The sequence below is a fragment of the Mirounga leonina genome, unplaced genomic scaffold (genome assembly GCF_011800145.1).
Source record: "Mirounga leonina isolate KUSES-001 unplaced genomic scaffold, KU_Mleo_1.0 Mir_125, whole genome shotgun sequence".
NCBI lineage: Eukaryota > Metazoa > Chordata > Mammalia > Carnivora > Phocidae > Mirounga > Mirounga leonina.
The window spans coordinates 66,232,437-66,249,049 of NW_023270305.1; the positions used below are offsets into that span (position 1 = coordinate 66,232,437).

Below are 16,613 nucleotides of genomic sequence, written 5' to 3' on the forward strand. Positions count from 1 at the left end.
TTGGAGTTATGACTGAACAGCAAACCCTTCACTATTTCAGTCAGCAAACTGTTGAACAGTAAAACATGTAAGGACCTTTAAGGAAAGAATAGTTTTGTTGTTGTCCAGAGTCTCTTCTGTTGATACTTTCCATTAAGATTAAGATAGAACCACTATCAAAGCTTACAGAATGAGCATCGGAAGCTTTAAAGAAAATCTCAGAGACTAGAGAATATTACTCTTTCAGGAAATGCTACATTACCTAGGATCTTAAGAGAGTAAAAGACATTACTAAATGGAAAAACTTGGACATCTAAGACTCTGAGTAAAAAACTTAGACCAGAAGATTTGAATGCTGAATGTGAAGAAATTTTAGGAATACCTTAACCAGTTTAGATTGCTTATATTTTCCTTTTTATCTATGCATGATAGATGATTTAAGAACTTTCTAAATAAGTCTAAAAGAATTCTTTCAATTCAAAAAATAAAAATTTCAAGTAATAAAGCATTGTGTCATGATTTAATAGGCAGTGTATTTTCTTTCTTAGTGGTAAATAAAATAACAGTGCATCTTATAAGCAATAGTATCTTTTTTTTTTTAAGATTTTTATTTATTTATTTGAGACAGAGAGAATGAGAGAGAGAGAGCACATGAGAGGGGGGAGGGTCAGAGGGAGAAGCAGACTCCCTGCCGAGCAGGGAGCCCGATGCGGGACTCGATCCCGGAACTCCAGGATCATGACCTGAGCCGAAGGCAGTCGCTTAACCAACTGAGCCACCCAGGCGCCCAGCAATAGTATCTTTAATGTGATGAAACATGAGACTTTAATTTGCTGTCAGACTTATTGTATATTAGTGTATACACTATCCTACTATAATTTACTCTCTCTTCTCTTAAGAAGAACTAAGGGATAATATACACATGTAAGTGAAGATAACACTGCCAGGTACTGTGTGAATGATGGAGACTAGTATGTCTCAAAGTGTGCTCCTGGGACCAGCAGCAACAGCATCACCCAAGAGCTTCTTAGAATGCAAATTCTCAGGCCCCCCACCTAAACCTACTGAGTCAGAAACTCTGGATAGGGGGCCTGGCAGCCTGTGTTTTAACAAGCTGTTCAGGTGATTTTGAGGGCAAACTAAGGTTTGAGAACCACTGCTCTGGTAGAATTCTGGGAAAGCAAAAATTACCGGTGCTATTATATTGAAGTTAGGTGTATGAGTGATTTAGAGAGTAAGAAAACAGATTCCTTAAGTTCAGCTCAATTACATACTAACCATATGTTTAAGAAAAATGAAAAAATTTACTATGCTGTGTCTCAGCCAGCTACCAGTAATATAGGTATGTAATGAAATTGTCCAAAAACTGCATGTCCTTCACTTTGGGTTGACATTTGATCTTTGTCTTTTTAGCACGATGTATCTCAGACTTTACTTAAGGCAACACTGGACAGTGTTGTAGAAGAATGTGTCAGCTTTGTGGGAGTGGATATTAACATCTGTTCAGAAGTTTTGTTAAGGTGAGACAAGAGGTCTGTGGCTGAAGATCACAGAATCTTAAGTTTAACTGACTATTCAGTTCAAATTTAGCTAAAATAAGGAGACATGTGTAAAGTTGTCAAGTATAGAAAATCTATGAGTTCATACATTGCTTGAGCTAATCAGTTTGAGGGGAAGACATCATTTAAGAAAAGAATTGTAACAATTCACATTATCATTTTTAATACTGCAAATCTAAAGTGAAGAACATATGGTAACCATTGAGTGCATTAGTGTTGCTAATAGAATTTAAATAAGGTTAATGGGGAAAAGAGCTGTTTCCCACCACATGAGAGTAGGTATTTTTCACCAGTTCAGTCTTGTGCATACATCTGTCAAAGGTGGCAGTAACCGAAAGATAAATTCTGAGGGTTCAAGGTATGGTTACCATATTTTTACCTTGATTCTGCAAGTCACATATCAAAATCCTTATCATACTATAATCACATCTTATATACTCTGTCCTGTTTTACTGTGGTTATAGAAGAGCTGCTTTTTTCGTTCACAGTTTTGCACTGATTACACAAATCTGCTGATGCAGCATGAAATTCTGGACCTCTGTAAAAGATCTGGACTCTTTTGCTTTGAGACTAGTATAGCAGAAAATATCCCTTACGCGTTAAGGTGTTGCTTTTCTACCACAGCTACAAACATTCCATAATTTCATGTATGGAATTCAATAATAGAACTAAAAATCTCTTAAATTGTAATTTTTTAATTAACACCAAGCAAACTACCTAGTATTACAGTTTTTATATTTTTACACTAATCATGACATTCATGGATAAGTACATTCTGTAGTTCAAGTCTTTATGTTAATGAGAACAGGCTGATTAAAAAAATAGGTTAGTACAATGCAACTGTAGCTGTTGTAACTTTTGCTGCTAACTCACTTTGTAAACTAAACAGGAATAGGCAGAATTATGATTTGCTTCATAAATACAAGGAATGTGAATGGTATAGAACTGTGGGAAGCAGTTCTTTTTCTTGTACCAGTATGAACCAGTTTACCAGCATCTTTATGACAGCTACTGGTTTTATCATTATTCTGCATTCTCTTGTCCTTGTCTCCTCTTGGACAACTCCGTCCCCCTTTGTCTCTTTTATTTAGCTCCCTTTTGGAATACTGTTAGAACTCTTGTGTCTGCCACATTATTTGTTTTGTTTATTTTTTCTAGGCATATTGCAGGACTCAATGCCAACCGAGCCAAAAGTATTATTGAGTGGCGAGAGAAAAATGGGCCCTTCGTCAATCGAGAGCAGCTAAAGAAAGTGAAAGGTCTGGGTCCAAAATCTTTCCAACAGTGTGCTGGCTTCATCAGAATCAACCAGGATTATATCCGAACATTTTGCAGGTGATTAGTAAAGTATCTGCTCAGGGTTCTGTTACCACTCTCCTCTTTTACTATTGCCCCTCTTGCTCACTGGCCCCAATCCTAGGTGTCCATATGTTCATTCCTTCCTTCAACATGTGTTGACTCCCTAATCTTTGCTAGGCACTGGGAATCCAGCAATGAACAAATCAACAAATTCCCTGCTCTCATGAAGTTAAATTTTAACTAGTAAAATAAATAGTTTCAGATGTGTAAATTACACAAATTAAAACAGAGATGTGACACTATCTTGGGGAACAGTATGAGTTTATTACACTTTATATGAGTTATTCACTGAAAAGTTATTTGAGCCTAATTTTGAATGAAATGAAGGAGCTAGGCACACAGGGATCGGAAGGAAAGCATTCTAGGCAGAGCATATAGTACATGTGCGGGGTCCCAAGCATGACCAAATGTGGTGTATTCAGGAAATGAAACTAAGGCCAGTGTGATTGTAGCATCCCAAGTGGGAAGGATTTGTACAAGATAAGGTGACACAGAGGACTTTACAATGGCCACTTTATATTAACAGCTGTTTCCCTAAGTGTAGTTGGGCCTCCCCATTCCCTCCTCCCTGAAAACTGACCAAAGAATAATTATCAGTTGTGTAGATTAAGAACTAAATTCTTGCCCTTAATTGCTAATCCTGGTAGCACAAAAGCAAAGAAATTGGGTAAACTTCCTAGCATTTATAGCATTTAACATCATGAAAGAATAGTGGTTTTTTTTTTTTTTAAAGATTTTATTTATTTATTTGAGAGAGAGAGAATGAGAGAGAGCGAGCACATGAGAGGGGGGAGGGTCAGAGGGAGAAGCAGACTCCCCGCTGAGCAGGGAGCCTGATGCGGGACTCAATCCAGGGACTCCAGGATCATGACCGGAGCGGAAGGCAGTCGCTTAACCAACTGAGCCACCCAGGCGCCCCTAGTGGTTTTTTTTCTTAAGATTTATTTACTTATTTTAGAGAGAGTGTGAGTGGGGGGAAGGGCAGAGGGAGAAGGGGAGAGAGAGAATCTCAAGCATACACCCCACTGAGTGCAGAGCCTGATGTGGAGCTCAATCCCAGGACCCCACGATCATGACCTGAGCCAAATTCAAGAGTTGGCTGCTTAACCTGAGCCACCCAGGCATCCCGAAAGAATAGTTTTTATGTATTTGCTACTTTGGGACTACCTGTTTCATTCATATTATTTTTTTCTTTTGACAAAATTATAATAGAGGTAATATGGAAAAATAATCTTTATTCTGTAAAAGACTAATAAGGGAAAACCAGCCCTGCTGGATAATAATAATAATAATATAAAATTATAGTTACATAACCATTTAGTTTTAATGTAGAAATGGAAGAGAATAGAGTCTGAAATTCACCAAAACATAGGCAGAATTTAGTTTATGATAAAGGAGAAGTTTCAAACAGTGGGGAAAATTGATTAACCGTCCAAGAAGCAGTCTTGCGACAACTGGCAGGAATTTGATATGCATAGGGGAAGCTCTAGTTCCACCTTATATCTTATACCCAAATACGACCCAGATGGATCATAGACTTATATAGAAGTGAAACTGTAAAAGTACCAGAAGAAAACATGGGTAGGTTTTGCAGAACATCGGAGCGGTAGAAGGCCTTTTCTAAGTAGACAACAAAACCTAGAAGCTGGAAATAAAAAACAATTGAGGATAAAATAATCCCATGTTTCTTAGTTTATATGTTTTTGGAACACTTGGTTAGAAAATTCACACAGTATAAAAAAGAATACAATGAAAAATAAAGGGCACCTCAACCTCTCACTTCAAAATAGTTTCTTACATATTGCTTTCTGAAAGTAAATTTATACTTAGATCAACTTGTATATTTATTATTTAAAAATGCAGATAGAAGGGATTGTGCTGTCCAACTATTTGAAACTTGCTTTATTTGTTTCAGTAATATATCTTGGACTTCTTTCCACATATTACATATAGATGTATGTCATTATATATGATGTCTGCATAATATTTAATTTATGGGTGGACCATAACCTAATGTAATCAGTGCTGTATTGATGAACATTTGGGTTGTTTTTAAAGCTGTATGTTTTTTCAGCTGATAATGAAGTGCTTGAAAATTCATGACTGTTACATCTTGATAGATCATACCTTTATTCAGAATGGACTACTGCTATCTCATTGAGTGTTTTTTGCTTTGAAATCTATTTTATTTGTTAGCAGTGTTGCTACATTTGCCTTTTCAGTATGCTTGGTATTTTTTTTATTTTCAAACTTTCTATGACATTTAGTTTTTGATACGACTCTTAGAGACCAGTAGATTTCATGGTTTTGTTCAATTTTATATTCATACCTTCACATTTACTAGATTTATTGATATGTTTGGACTTAATCTTATATCTATTACATATTTTCTCATCATCATGCTTTCTGATTTCCTTTCATGCTGTTCGTTACATTTCTCAGCTAACAAGTTTTCCCACCTCATTTTTATCTCCCCTTAGTGATTTCAACTTGTATGTCTTTTTTTCTGGTGATTATCCTTAAGTGTCATTTGGACTGGCTTCTGCAGTTAATAGGTGTCTCTGTCCTCCTCCTGGAGAAGACTAGCACCTTAGGACTTTACCCAGCCTTCTTCTCTTCAACTGTATGTCCCATGAGGAGATGACCTGGGATTTTAATTTTAGTTTCAGACTTCCCTTTATATATATTCCCGTAATTCATGAGCAGTTAATAAGTTTTTATAGTCTCTGTGCTCATCACTGTTTCTTGTAGCCCCCATTACCACTTTTCTTGAACTTGTTGTTTTTGCCAGGAGTATATCCTTAAGAAATTCTTTTCATAGAGGGTATATTATATGGGTTATACTTTAGTCCTGACATGTCTGAAAATGACTTTAATTTGCCCTCCTATTTGAGTGCTAGTTTGGTGAGATATATGATTCTAGATTCAAAATCATTTTCTCTCAGAACTTTTAAGATAATGGTTCACTGTGTTCTGGCATCTGATGTTTATCAATGAGAAATCTGATGCCAGTCTGATTCTAGTTCCTTCTGAGGTAATCTGTTTTATATTTCTCTCTTGATTCTTAAATCATATTCTAAAGTTGCCCTATAATATGTCAAACCTGAGTCTTTTTCCATTCATCCTATTTTGTACTCAGTAGGTTCTTTTAATTTAAGAACTTGTAATTCTCTTCAGTTCTGGGAATTCGTCTTCTCTTTCTCCTTCTCCTTTTTATTTAATTTACTTACCCTCGTTTTTCTGTCTTCTCTTGTAAAATGCCAATTATACAGGCTGAATCAGTTAAGATTGTTTTTGGCTTTAAGTAACAGGAAACTCTATTAATAGTGTTTAAATAAATACGTGATAATTTCTATGAGGCGAATGGTCAGAATGTGGGTACTGTTTGTGTGTATTTGCATGGCAGAGGAATAAACACATTTTAAAGACTTCTCTTCTTCCCAACCTTCCCTCCCCTCCCACTCCTTGCCTTTTTAAATGGTTACAGTAGTCAGCAAACTGAATCTGCCAGTCAAGTTCAGGGAGTTGCTGTGACATCTTCAGCAGGTGTTGAGGTCACAAATGAGAAGCAGGGCAAGAAGAAGAGCAAAACTGCAGTGAATGTTGTGCTGAAGCCAAATCCTTTGGACCAAACTTGTATTCACCCGGAATCGTATGACATAGCAATGAGGTAAGTCTGAGGCCCAGGTGAGAATGCTCTGTGGCCAGAGTGAGTTCCCTACAGCAAATGGCCTTTGTTTTGGCACAATGGAGACTTAAAAAATATGACCATGTTTAACATGACAACATTTTTCAGAAGTTCCGCATTGCTGAGTTATGTGGCACATCATTTTATTTCAATGAGGAATGAAACCATTATTCCTGGAGCAGTGTCAAGCTCATAAACCCTGGTACTAATGGTGAAGTGTGTGTAATGGAAATTGCATGGCACTCTCCTCTGTTTGCTTTGGAAATTAACGAGACACAAATGACTAGCACCTGGCCTAAAGCTTGTGCTTATCTAAAGATAAAGCCCTTTTGAAAGTAAACAGCCAACTCTCAGATTTCTTAAGAAATATTGCCCTGCTAAGTTATTAGAGTCTAAGAAATGATGTACTTTTAATGAGCATACACAGAATGATATGGGGGAGGTTTTTTGAGTACAAGGAAAAGTTTAATGTAAGGCATTAAAAGAAAAATAACTTTAATACCACATTTAATTAGTTAAAAATTCTTAATTAGTTAAAAAACAGTGTCTTGCTACATCACTAAATATTTTAAGACTTTTAGTGAGTTAAATGACAGTGGGTTTAAAAATAGTGAGTATTTTAACTCTCAGTGAATCTAGAGATTTTTAGCTTGTTTTGAAAAAGTTTCTATTTGATTATTTTAATCAATGTAATTTGTTTCCTTTTATTTATTTATTTGAGAGAGAGAGTACGGGAGGTGGGGGGGTGGTAGGGGCAGGGGGAAAGGGAGAGAGAGAATCTTAAGCAGGTTCCACACCCGGTGCGGAGCCCGACGTGGGGCTCGATTTCACGACCCTGAGATCTTGACCTGAGCCAAAACCAAGAGTCAGAAGCTTAACTGACTGAGCCACCCAGGCATGCCTTGTTTCCTTTCCTTTCTTTTATTTTTATTTATGTATTTATTTATTTTTAAAAGATTTTATTTATTTGACAGAGAGAGACACAGAGAGAGAAGGAACACAAGCAGGGGGAGTGGGAGAGGGAGAAGCAGGCTTCCCACGGAGCAGGGAGCCCGATGTGGGGCTCCGTCCCAGGACCGTGGGAACAAGACCTGGGCCGAAGGCAGACGCTTAACGACTGAGCCACCCAAGCACCCCTCCTTTCTTTTAAAAGTGTTTAAAATTATAGACTATAGCACATCATAGAGAACTTGGGAAATAGAAAAAAAAGAAGTAAAAAATAATACTCTGTCAACATCAAAATAGTGGTACCTGTTTTTCTCCTAGAATTTTGTCATAGAAAAATTTAAACATATAGAAAAATAGAAGAAAAAAAGTTTACAATGAATTCCTATGTACCCACACCTAGATTTTAATATTAACATTTTACTATGCTTGTTTTCTACTTATCTATCCATCTGTTTGTTCATCAGTCCATCTTATTTTATGCATTTCAAAGAAAATTGCAGACGTCAGTATACTTTCAGCTAGTACTTCAGTATACTGTCATTAACTGGAATTCTATAATTCTTAACAGTATTTTTTCTTCTGAGGTAAAATTCACATACAATTAAATTTTAAGTGTATATTAGCTGAGTTTTGGCAAATAAATACCTATATCAGTCTAACCCAAACCCCTCTCAAGATTAAAAATAACAAAACAAAACGAAAAAAACCCTTGCCATCATCCTAAAACCTTCTCTTATGCCCCATCTTAGACAATCCCTGCCCCAGCCTCCTGGAGCTAACTGCATGTTTTAATTTGTTCTGCCAAAGAATAGTTTGCCTCTTCTAGCACTTGCTATGATACATACAGTTGTACTCTTGTGTAAGACTTCTTTCAGCATAAAGTTTAGAGATTTTTATCCATGTTGTAACAAGTATAAATAGCTTGTTTTTTTTTTTATTGGCTAATATTTCATTTTGTGAATATACCACAATTTATTCTCCTTATTGAAGTACCTTTATACATTTCCAATTTTTGCCTTTTATGAGTAAAGCTGCTATGAACATTCTTGTACAGTTTTTGCTGTTGTTGACATTTGCTTTCATTTTTCTTGGAAAAATACTTAGGAGAGGATTTGCTGGGTCATAAGGTAGGTGAATATTTTAGTTTTCTTAGAAACTTCTAGACTTTACTCCAATATGGTTGTACCATTTTACATTTTCACCAACAATATATGAGTTCTGGTTACTTCACATCTTCACCATTATTTGATGTTAGTCTTTTTAATTTTAGCCAGTCTCGTGTGTGTGTGGTAGTATCTCTTTGTGGCTTTAATTTGCATTTCTCTGGTGACACTGAGCACTTTCTCATGGCTTATTGGCCATTAGCATACCTTCTTTTGTGAACTCTGTTCATATCACTTAGCCATTTTCTGATTGAGTTGTTTACATTTTTATTAATTAAGGATGTGGGCATTTTTTTTTTAATGTATTCTGGGTACTAGTTTTTTGTCAGTATATGTTTCACAAATAATTTGTCCCAGGTTGTTGTTTACTTCTTTATTTTCTTATTGGTGTCTTTTGATGAGCAGAGGTTTTGAATTTTGACAGTGTCTACTCTATCAATATTTCTCTTTTATAGTTATTGCTTTCCCTGTCCTAAGAAACTTTTGCCTACCTCAAATCATAAATATATTTTTCAGTGTTTTCTTCCAAAAGCTTGATGGTATCAGCTTTTTTTTTTTTTTTAAAGATTTTATTTATTTATTTGACAGAGAGAGACACAGCGAGAGAGGGAACACAAGCAGGGGGAGTGGGAGAGGGAGAAGCAGGCTCCCCGCAGAGCAGGGATCCCAATGCGGGACTCGATCCCAGGACTCTGGGATCGTGACCTGAGCCGAAGGCAGTCGCTTAACCGACTGAGCCACCCAAGCACCCAGTATCACCTTTTACATTTAGGTCTGTGATACATCTGAGGTTACATTTCATGTATGATTCAAAATAAGGGTCAAAGTTCATTTTCTTTTTCCATTATGAACATTTACTGATTTTGGCACCATGTTAAAAAAACAACACAACTTTTCTTTTTTTACCCATTGCTCTGGTGACTGTTGAAAATAAAGTGACTGTGTAAATGTGGGTCTATTTCTGGGTCTCTTTTTGTTTCATCAACCTGTTTATCAATTTCATACTATCTTAGCTTTATGCTAAGTTTTGAAGCAGATAGTGTAAGTCCTCCAACTCTGTTTTTTTAAAATATTGCTCTGACTATTCTAGATGATTTGCATTTTCCTATATATTTTAGAATGAGCTTATCAGTTTTCATTAAAAAGCAAAAAACCTGGTGGGGTTATGATTGGGATTACATTGAGTCTGTAAGTGAGTGTAGGAACAGTGGATGTCTTCATAATAGCTATTGAGTCTTTTGACCATGAATTTCTATCTTTTCACTTATTTTGGTCCTTCCTTTCTCTCAGAAGTGTTTTAAAATTTCCATGTACAGGGCTTGCATGTCTCTTATTAAGTGTATTTTATATTTTTCAACATTATTATAAATGGAATTTTTTAAATTTATAGCTAATATGTAAAAATACAATTGATTTTTTCATAGTAACCTTGTGTCCGTCAGCCTTACTAATTCACTGACTAGTTCTAGTAGGTGTTTGTAGATTCTTTAAGTTTTCCTGTGTAAACAGTTATCAGCAAATAGATGAAAGCTTTACTTCTTTTTTAATTTTCATGCTCTTTATTTCTTTTTCTTGCTCATTGCAATGTCTAGGGCCTTTAGTACTGTATTGAAGAGTAGTGAGAGTGGGCATCGTTGTCCTGTTCTCAGTCTTAGCACATGGTCCTATTTTTTTTAATATAAAAAAAATTATGGTCTCATAGTAATTATGTTTTTAATGTTTGTTATTTGAGAATATGCATATGTGCTACACATGATTTTATACACTTCTTGCAAAAACTGACATCTCTTTGGGTACTAAATTAGCATTTTGTTACATGCAAATCAGTGCCTTTTTTTCAATGTCTTTTTTAATGTACATTTTTGTTTGTTTTCATAATATAGTTCTAATATAGTTCATAAATTTTTCAACTTGCCCTCTAACATAAGCACACATTTTTTATTTCTGCGTATCTCTTTTAAAAAGCTGAGTAATATTCCATCACATGATTGAACTTTAATTTATTAATAGTAGTACTAGTAGTGGTTCCTTATGGTGGATTCCTAGAAGTGGAATTACTCTTCCAAAGGGTTTGAGAGTTTATGTGGCTCTTGATCTACATTGCCAAGTAACATTCTAATTTATAATGCCACCAGCAGTGTTGAAGCTTAAGAGATCTTGAATTTTTCCTGTTAAGCGGGACTTTTCTGCCAATTTTTACACTTTCTGCCTGGGGAGCATAAAAGTCCTACCAGTAACTTCACTCTTCTCTATGCTTCCTTTGGGAGCAGACTTGTCTCTCAGAAGGAGGGTACTTATGGACTGTTTCATGGGAAATTTTGTTTACATAAAATCCAACTCTCAACCTTTAAAATCTGGCAACAGAACTACCAATTTATCTAATTAAACTTACCATCCCCATTATCCACCTTGGCACTGTGATAGTCCTTTCTGGCTTTTAAGCATACTTAGTATAGACATCATAGACATCACTCAACATAGGTAGTTCATACTTTCATACAGTGTTACACAAGTGTCTTCCCAGGGAAAAAAAGCTCACTAAGGTTATGATTAGGTCATCATTGGTTTGACCTCAGTTCTGTAAAAGTAAGTTCCATTGCAGTAAAGTTCATTTTTGATTACATCAGAAAACCGGTAGAAATGTAGTGGCTTTCATGCTCCCCTCCCAGAAATACACCAAGTTGTGAAGCCATTAAGTCTTTTTACTTTTGTATATATGGTATTCTCTCTCACATAATATTTTAGAAAATTGAAGTCATGGTATTTTTTAACCTGAGTTAGTCATTTAGTGGTTCTTTTAAAAGTCTACCTTTTTAAACTATTTTTATTATTTTTATTACTTTAAAAAAAATTTTTTTTTTTAATTTATTTGAGAGAGAATGAGAGAGAGAGAGAGCATGAGGGGGAGAGGGTCAGAGGGAGAAGCAGACTCCTTGCTGAGCAAGGAGCCCGATGCGGGACTCGATCCTGGAACTCCAGGATCATGACCTGAGCCGAAGGCAGTCGCCTAACCAATTGAGCCACCCAGGCGCCCTATTACTTTTTTTTTAAGATTTTATTTATTTATTTGACAGAGAGAGAGAGAGACAGCGAGAGAGGGAACACAAGCGGGGGAGTGGGAGAGGGAGAAGCAGGCTTCCCGCAGAGCAGGGAGCCCGATGTGGGACTCGATCCCAGGACCCTGAGATCATGACCTGAGCCGAAGGCGGCCACTTAATGACTGAGCCACCCAGGTGCCCCTTTTTATTACTTTTTTAAAGTTTTATTTTACCAGTTTTATTTACATGTAGAGATTCTCTGTTAAATATTAAAGTGCTTTGTTGTATGAGCTGGAATTTTTTCTCATCTGTTTACCTTTTTTATCTCCTTATAATGCTATTTTGTTTTTGAAATATGAATGTTTAGTTTTTATGAAGTACACCTATTTTTTTGCTTTTATGCAAATTGGCTTTCTCTTAAGATAACTCATCTCTAAGATCAATTCAGTATTTCCCATACTTTCATATTCTTTATGGTTTTGTTTTTTACTCTATGAATTTTATAGTTGATGGTTTTATTACTTAGAATGTACAGAACACTGTGGTAGGGCCTGAAGAATATAAAAAATGAACAGAGGCACTTCATGCTCTCAAGGAATCTACCAAAGTAGGCTAAAACTATTACTCACAAAAAAAAATAATAGAAATCAATAGTTGGTGCCCTTTGTGAAACACAAAGTCGTTCACAGGACAGAGAGGTCATTTCCCGATGGGGTTTTCTTGTAAGGGCAAGGATGACTTGGAGTGTTTGAACTGAGAAACTGTAATGATGAACTGCCATCACCTGAGATGAGGAAGACTATGGTCGGAGCAAGGTTTAGGGGAGAGACCTGGAGTTGAGTTGAAGGCCTGTTAGGTTTGAGACATCAGGTGGGCAGTTGGATGCATGAGTCTGGAGTGTGGAAGAGCGACTGGACTAAGGATATAAATTTAAGAGTCCTGTGCTTATGCAGGTCCTTAAAGCCATGAGATGGGAAGAAGTCACCACAGGAGTGACCAAAGTTTAGTTCTTCAACTTTTCTTTTCCCCCATTTCCTCCATTAACAGTGAGTTTCCACTTCATCCTCCAGTGCCTCTAGTATTCATGTTATTTTTGCCATTTATATCCAGTTACTATCTTTTATACCCTTCACCCAGTCTTTAGCCAACTGTAGTGGCTGCCGTTTTAATATAGCCCCTGGTGAGAAGGGTCTGACCACTTCTCACTGACTCATGCAGTCATCTTAGTCTCAGTCACCATCATCTCCACCTGGATCACAACTAATGCAATTAGTCTAACAGGTCTCCCTGCTTCTACCACTGCCCAGCCGGATAGTCTGTTCTTAGCACAATAGACAACTAGATCATTTTAACATGTAAATCAGGGTGTGTCATTCTTCAGCATAAAATCCTACTATCTCTTCCAGTTACACTCAGAATTAAGGCCAAGTCCCTATAATAGCTCCCTTGCTCATTCTGCTGTAGCCATGCTGGCCTCTTTGTTATTCCGTGAACATGCCAAGTCTACTCCCACATTAGGGTCTTTACGCTGTCCGGTCCCTCTTCCTGGAACACTTTTCCCCCAGATATCTGCACAGCTAACTACTTCACCTCCTTTATCTCACCAAGACTGCTCACATGTCACCTTTTTCAACAAGGCCTACACCAACTACCCTACTTAAATCTGCATGCCCTTACCTGTAAGCCTGGTAATTCTGATCCCCGTTACTCTCTCTGCTCTTTCTTTTTTTTACCACAGCACTTTTCACCTTTATCATATTTTACAACTTATTTATTATGCTGGTTGTATCCTGTCAGTCTCCCTGAGAGCAAGGATCTTTGAATGTATTCCAAGATTGCAGAAGAGTACCTGGAATACAGCAGGCACTCAGAAGGTATATGTTTAATGAACGAATGAGTGAATAATTCTTTCAATACTAGCCTCAGTTAGTGGAAAACCGTAGTGCCATTAACCATTCATTTATGGGACAAGAGAGGAAGACCAAGCCTTTTTATTTATTTATTGTTTTGGGGCAGGGCTGGTAAGGATGAATGGGAGGAGAAGAGGGAGTTATAAAGGGAGGGAGAAAGGAGGATACAAGTTTTGGTTTTAGATATATTAAGTTTGAGTTGCTAAAATATTCATGAGAACATCTCTTGCAGGCAAATGGAAAGGCAGACCTAGAGCTTAGGAGAAAAGCCTGGACTAGACATGTTGATGTGTAGGATTGGAATTATCAGTGGGAGGCGAGAGATAAGGAGTCATGTGAGTGGATGCACTCATGCAAGGAAGCATGTAGAACAAGAGGAGAAGGTGGTTAAGGTAAAAAACTTGGAGAATATCTACATTTAGAGGGCCAGAGGAGGGAGAGAAGGCAGAGCAGATAGAATATGAAAACAAAAGTCATGAAGGAAGGTAAGTTGATGGTATCAAATATTGCAGAATGGGTAAGTGGTTTAAGGATGTGTTGACAATCGGGGGGTCATTAATTGAGAGAGTAATTTCAGAAAAGTGGCAGGATTAGAAGCCAATGTGTAAGAGACTGGGGAAAACCAAGCAGTAAGAATTAGAGACAGATAGTTCTTCTGAGAACTTTGGTAGCGAAAAGAAGGAGCCATGTGATGGAAGTCCAGGAAGAGGTAAGATAAAGGGTGGTTGCTGCTTTTAGCTTTTAGGGAGCAGAGAATGGGGAGACCACAACAATAATACATCTGTGGCCAAAATGAGAGGAGCAAGAGACATGGTAGAGACAGTCGTAACATTTTATAAAGCTAAAAGACCTTGTTCATTTAGCTGTCATTCCCCACCCCCCACCACCACATTTAGAGGTGAGACAACTAGGACATAGAGAGACCACAAGAATGCCAAGGTCAAGAGTCCTTAATAGCAACCTGTGAGGAGTGAGGGTGGGGAGAGAAACAGAATCAAGGAATGGAAGAGTAGTAGGGAAGTATGGGGCAGGATGAGTAAAGATATGGAGACATCTAAGGAAGGGGATTTTAAGGTAGCTTTGAATTTTTTTTTTTTTTTAGATTTTATTTATTTATTTATTAGAGAGCGAGCGAGAGAGAAACAGCATGAGAGAGGAGAGGGTCAGAGGGAGAAGCAGGCTCCCCACTGAGCAGGGAGCCCGATGTGGGACTCAATCCCAGGACCCTGGGATCATGACCTGAGCCGAAGGCAGTCGCTTAACCAACTGAGCCACCCAGGCGCCCAAGGTAGCTTTGAATTTTTCAGTGAAGTAGACAGTAATCAAGTAAATGTGAGAAGGCCCTGAAACAAGTAAGAGAGATTTAGAACAGAATGGCTTCAAAGGATTACTGGACGAAAATCTATCTGTAGCAATAGGTTTCTTAATCCCATGTTCCATTTAAATCTTCTGTAATATGGATTGTGTATGTGTTTTTCATCGACATTTCCTAAAAGCCTTGCATTATTCCTTACCCTCTCCCTCTTACTTAAAAATATCTGCTGGCGGAGGTGGATACATCTCTAGGATGAATATACTACTCCTGCTCTATACCCAGTTCTCTTAAAATGAGAAGATACCAAATATAGTCACTATCAAGTTGCTTCATTTGAAATGCACGTACCCTCGTTCTGAAAAACAGAAGGGAATTCTTTTAATGCAATATTCAGGAAATATATCTGCAGCAGAACAGCATAAAATTCTACACACTCTATGTGAAGAATTCATTTCCTACAGATCCCTTAATATAATAGACAAAGTTTCCTTTAATGGAGGAGGTAATGTTTTCTCCAGAGGAAAGGCAGAGTCTGATTTCAGCCATGTGATAGAGAATAACAGTCAAATCTAGCATATTCCAGATACTCATTTCTTTTTTTGTCCTTAGGAAGCACACATAAAATGACTTGTTACTTTTCTGTGCTAACATACCATCTTTAAGGGTATGATATCCTTAATCTGAAAGATCATTATGATTACATTTAAATCTGGCTCCAAACTAGCTTTTTAATTGTGACCTAGTTAAAAGATCAGGCTTTGGAGCTAGTTAAGAGCTCAAGATTTGGAGTGTCGTATAGCTGGTTCATATTGTGGTTTTACCAGCTGAGTTATTTTAGGTAATTTACTTCACCCATCTGAGACTCTGTATACCTTAAAAAGTGGGAATAATAATATACCAGCCTCATAAGATTGCTATGAGGTCAACAAGATTATGTTTCTAACGTGACTGGTAATGAGGAGATACTCAGTGAATGTTGTTTTTATTGGACTATTAACTATTCCCCAAACCTGACCTGAGCCATATTTTCCTGTCTCCAACTCTTTAAACATCGCTTTTCTTCTTTCTACTGGTTGAAATCTTCTTAAAGACCTAGCCTAAATGTCACCTCCTGCATGAAATCTTACAAAGATACCCCTATCTGGAAATGAGCTCCTTCTTCTCTATACAACTTCTATGCTTCACAAAGGCCACTTACTAATTATTGCCCTGTGTTATGGTTATTTGTAAGTTTTATCCTATTTTGGCTAAAAATGAAATGTCTAGCTTTATTTCAATCTAGATATTTTTTTTTCCCTAGTATAAACTGGCTGAGGTCAATGCAGTTGCATAAGCAAAATTGTTGATAGAACATCTAGAGCATCCTTTCTGCTGTTGCCTATCCCACAAGTTGAGTAAGTACTTATTTCAGAATCCCTTGTGGATTGAAGACATTTTCAGACCTCCCCAAATTGAATTCCATGCCTTCACAGAGCATGTGTGTCCACAGCCTTCCTAGACTTTACAGACTAGAAAACAGAGACAGACCCTGAAAGAGGATTACTTTACCATTTTCTGTCATCATTTAGAAATTGTCATGATGTCCTCATGTGCGAGTGATTTCATTGTGTTGGGTAATATGGGCCATGAGGAAAGTTGCTGCTATATTATGAGT

At 37.1% G+C, this 16,613-nt stretch overlaps 1 protein-coding gene across 7 annotated transcripts in view; it reads left to right on the forward strand.

The window, feature by feature from the left end:
• SRBD1 (S1 RNA binding domain 1) overlaps positions 1–16,613 on the forward strand; it is a 226,926-nt gene that overhangs the window by 166,326 nt on the left and 43,987 nt on the right. For 6 of the 7 annotated variants that reach the window (XR_004678603.1, XM_035001643.1, XM_035001644.1 and 3 more), the window contains exons 17-19: positions 1,393–1,499; positions 2,697–2,873; positions 6,385–6,567. Coding sequence is in view for 6 of the 7 variants with exons in the window: in XM_035001643.1 (XP_034857534.1) it covers positions 1,393–1,499; positions 2,697–2,873; positions 6,385–6,567 (467 nt within the window). In the remaining variant the exon portion in view is untranslated. The remainder of the gene's footprint in view (positions 1–1,392; positions 1,500–2,696; positions 2,874–6,384; positions 6,568–16,613) is intronic. The other variant, XM_035001645.1, reaches the window with a different exon arrangement.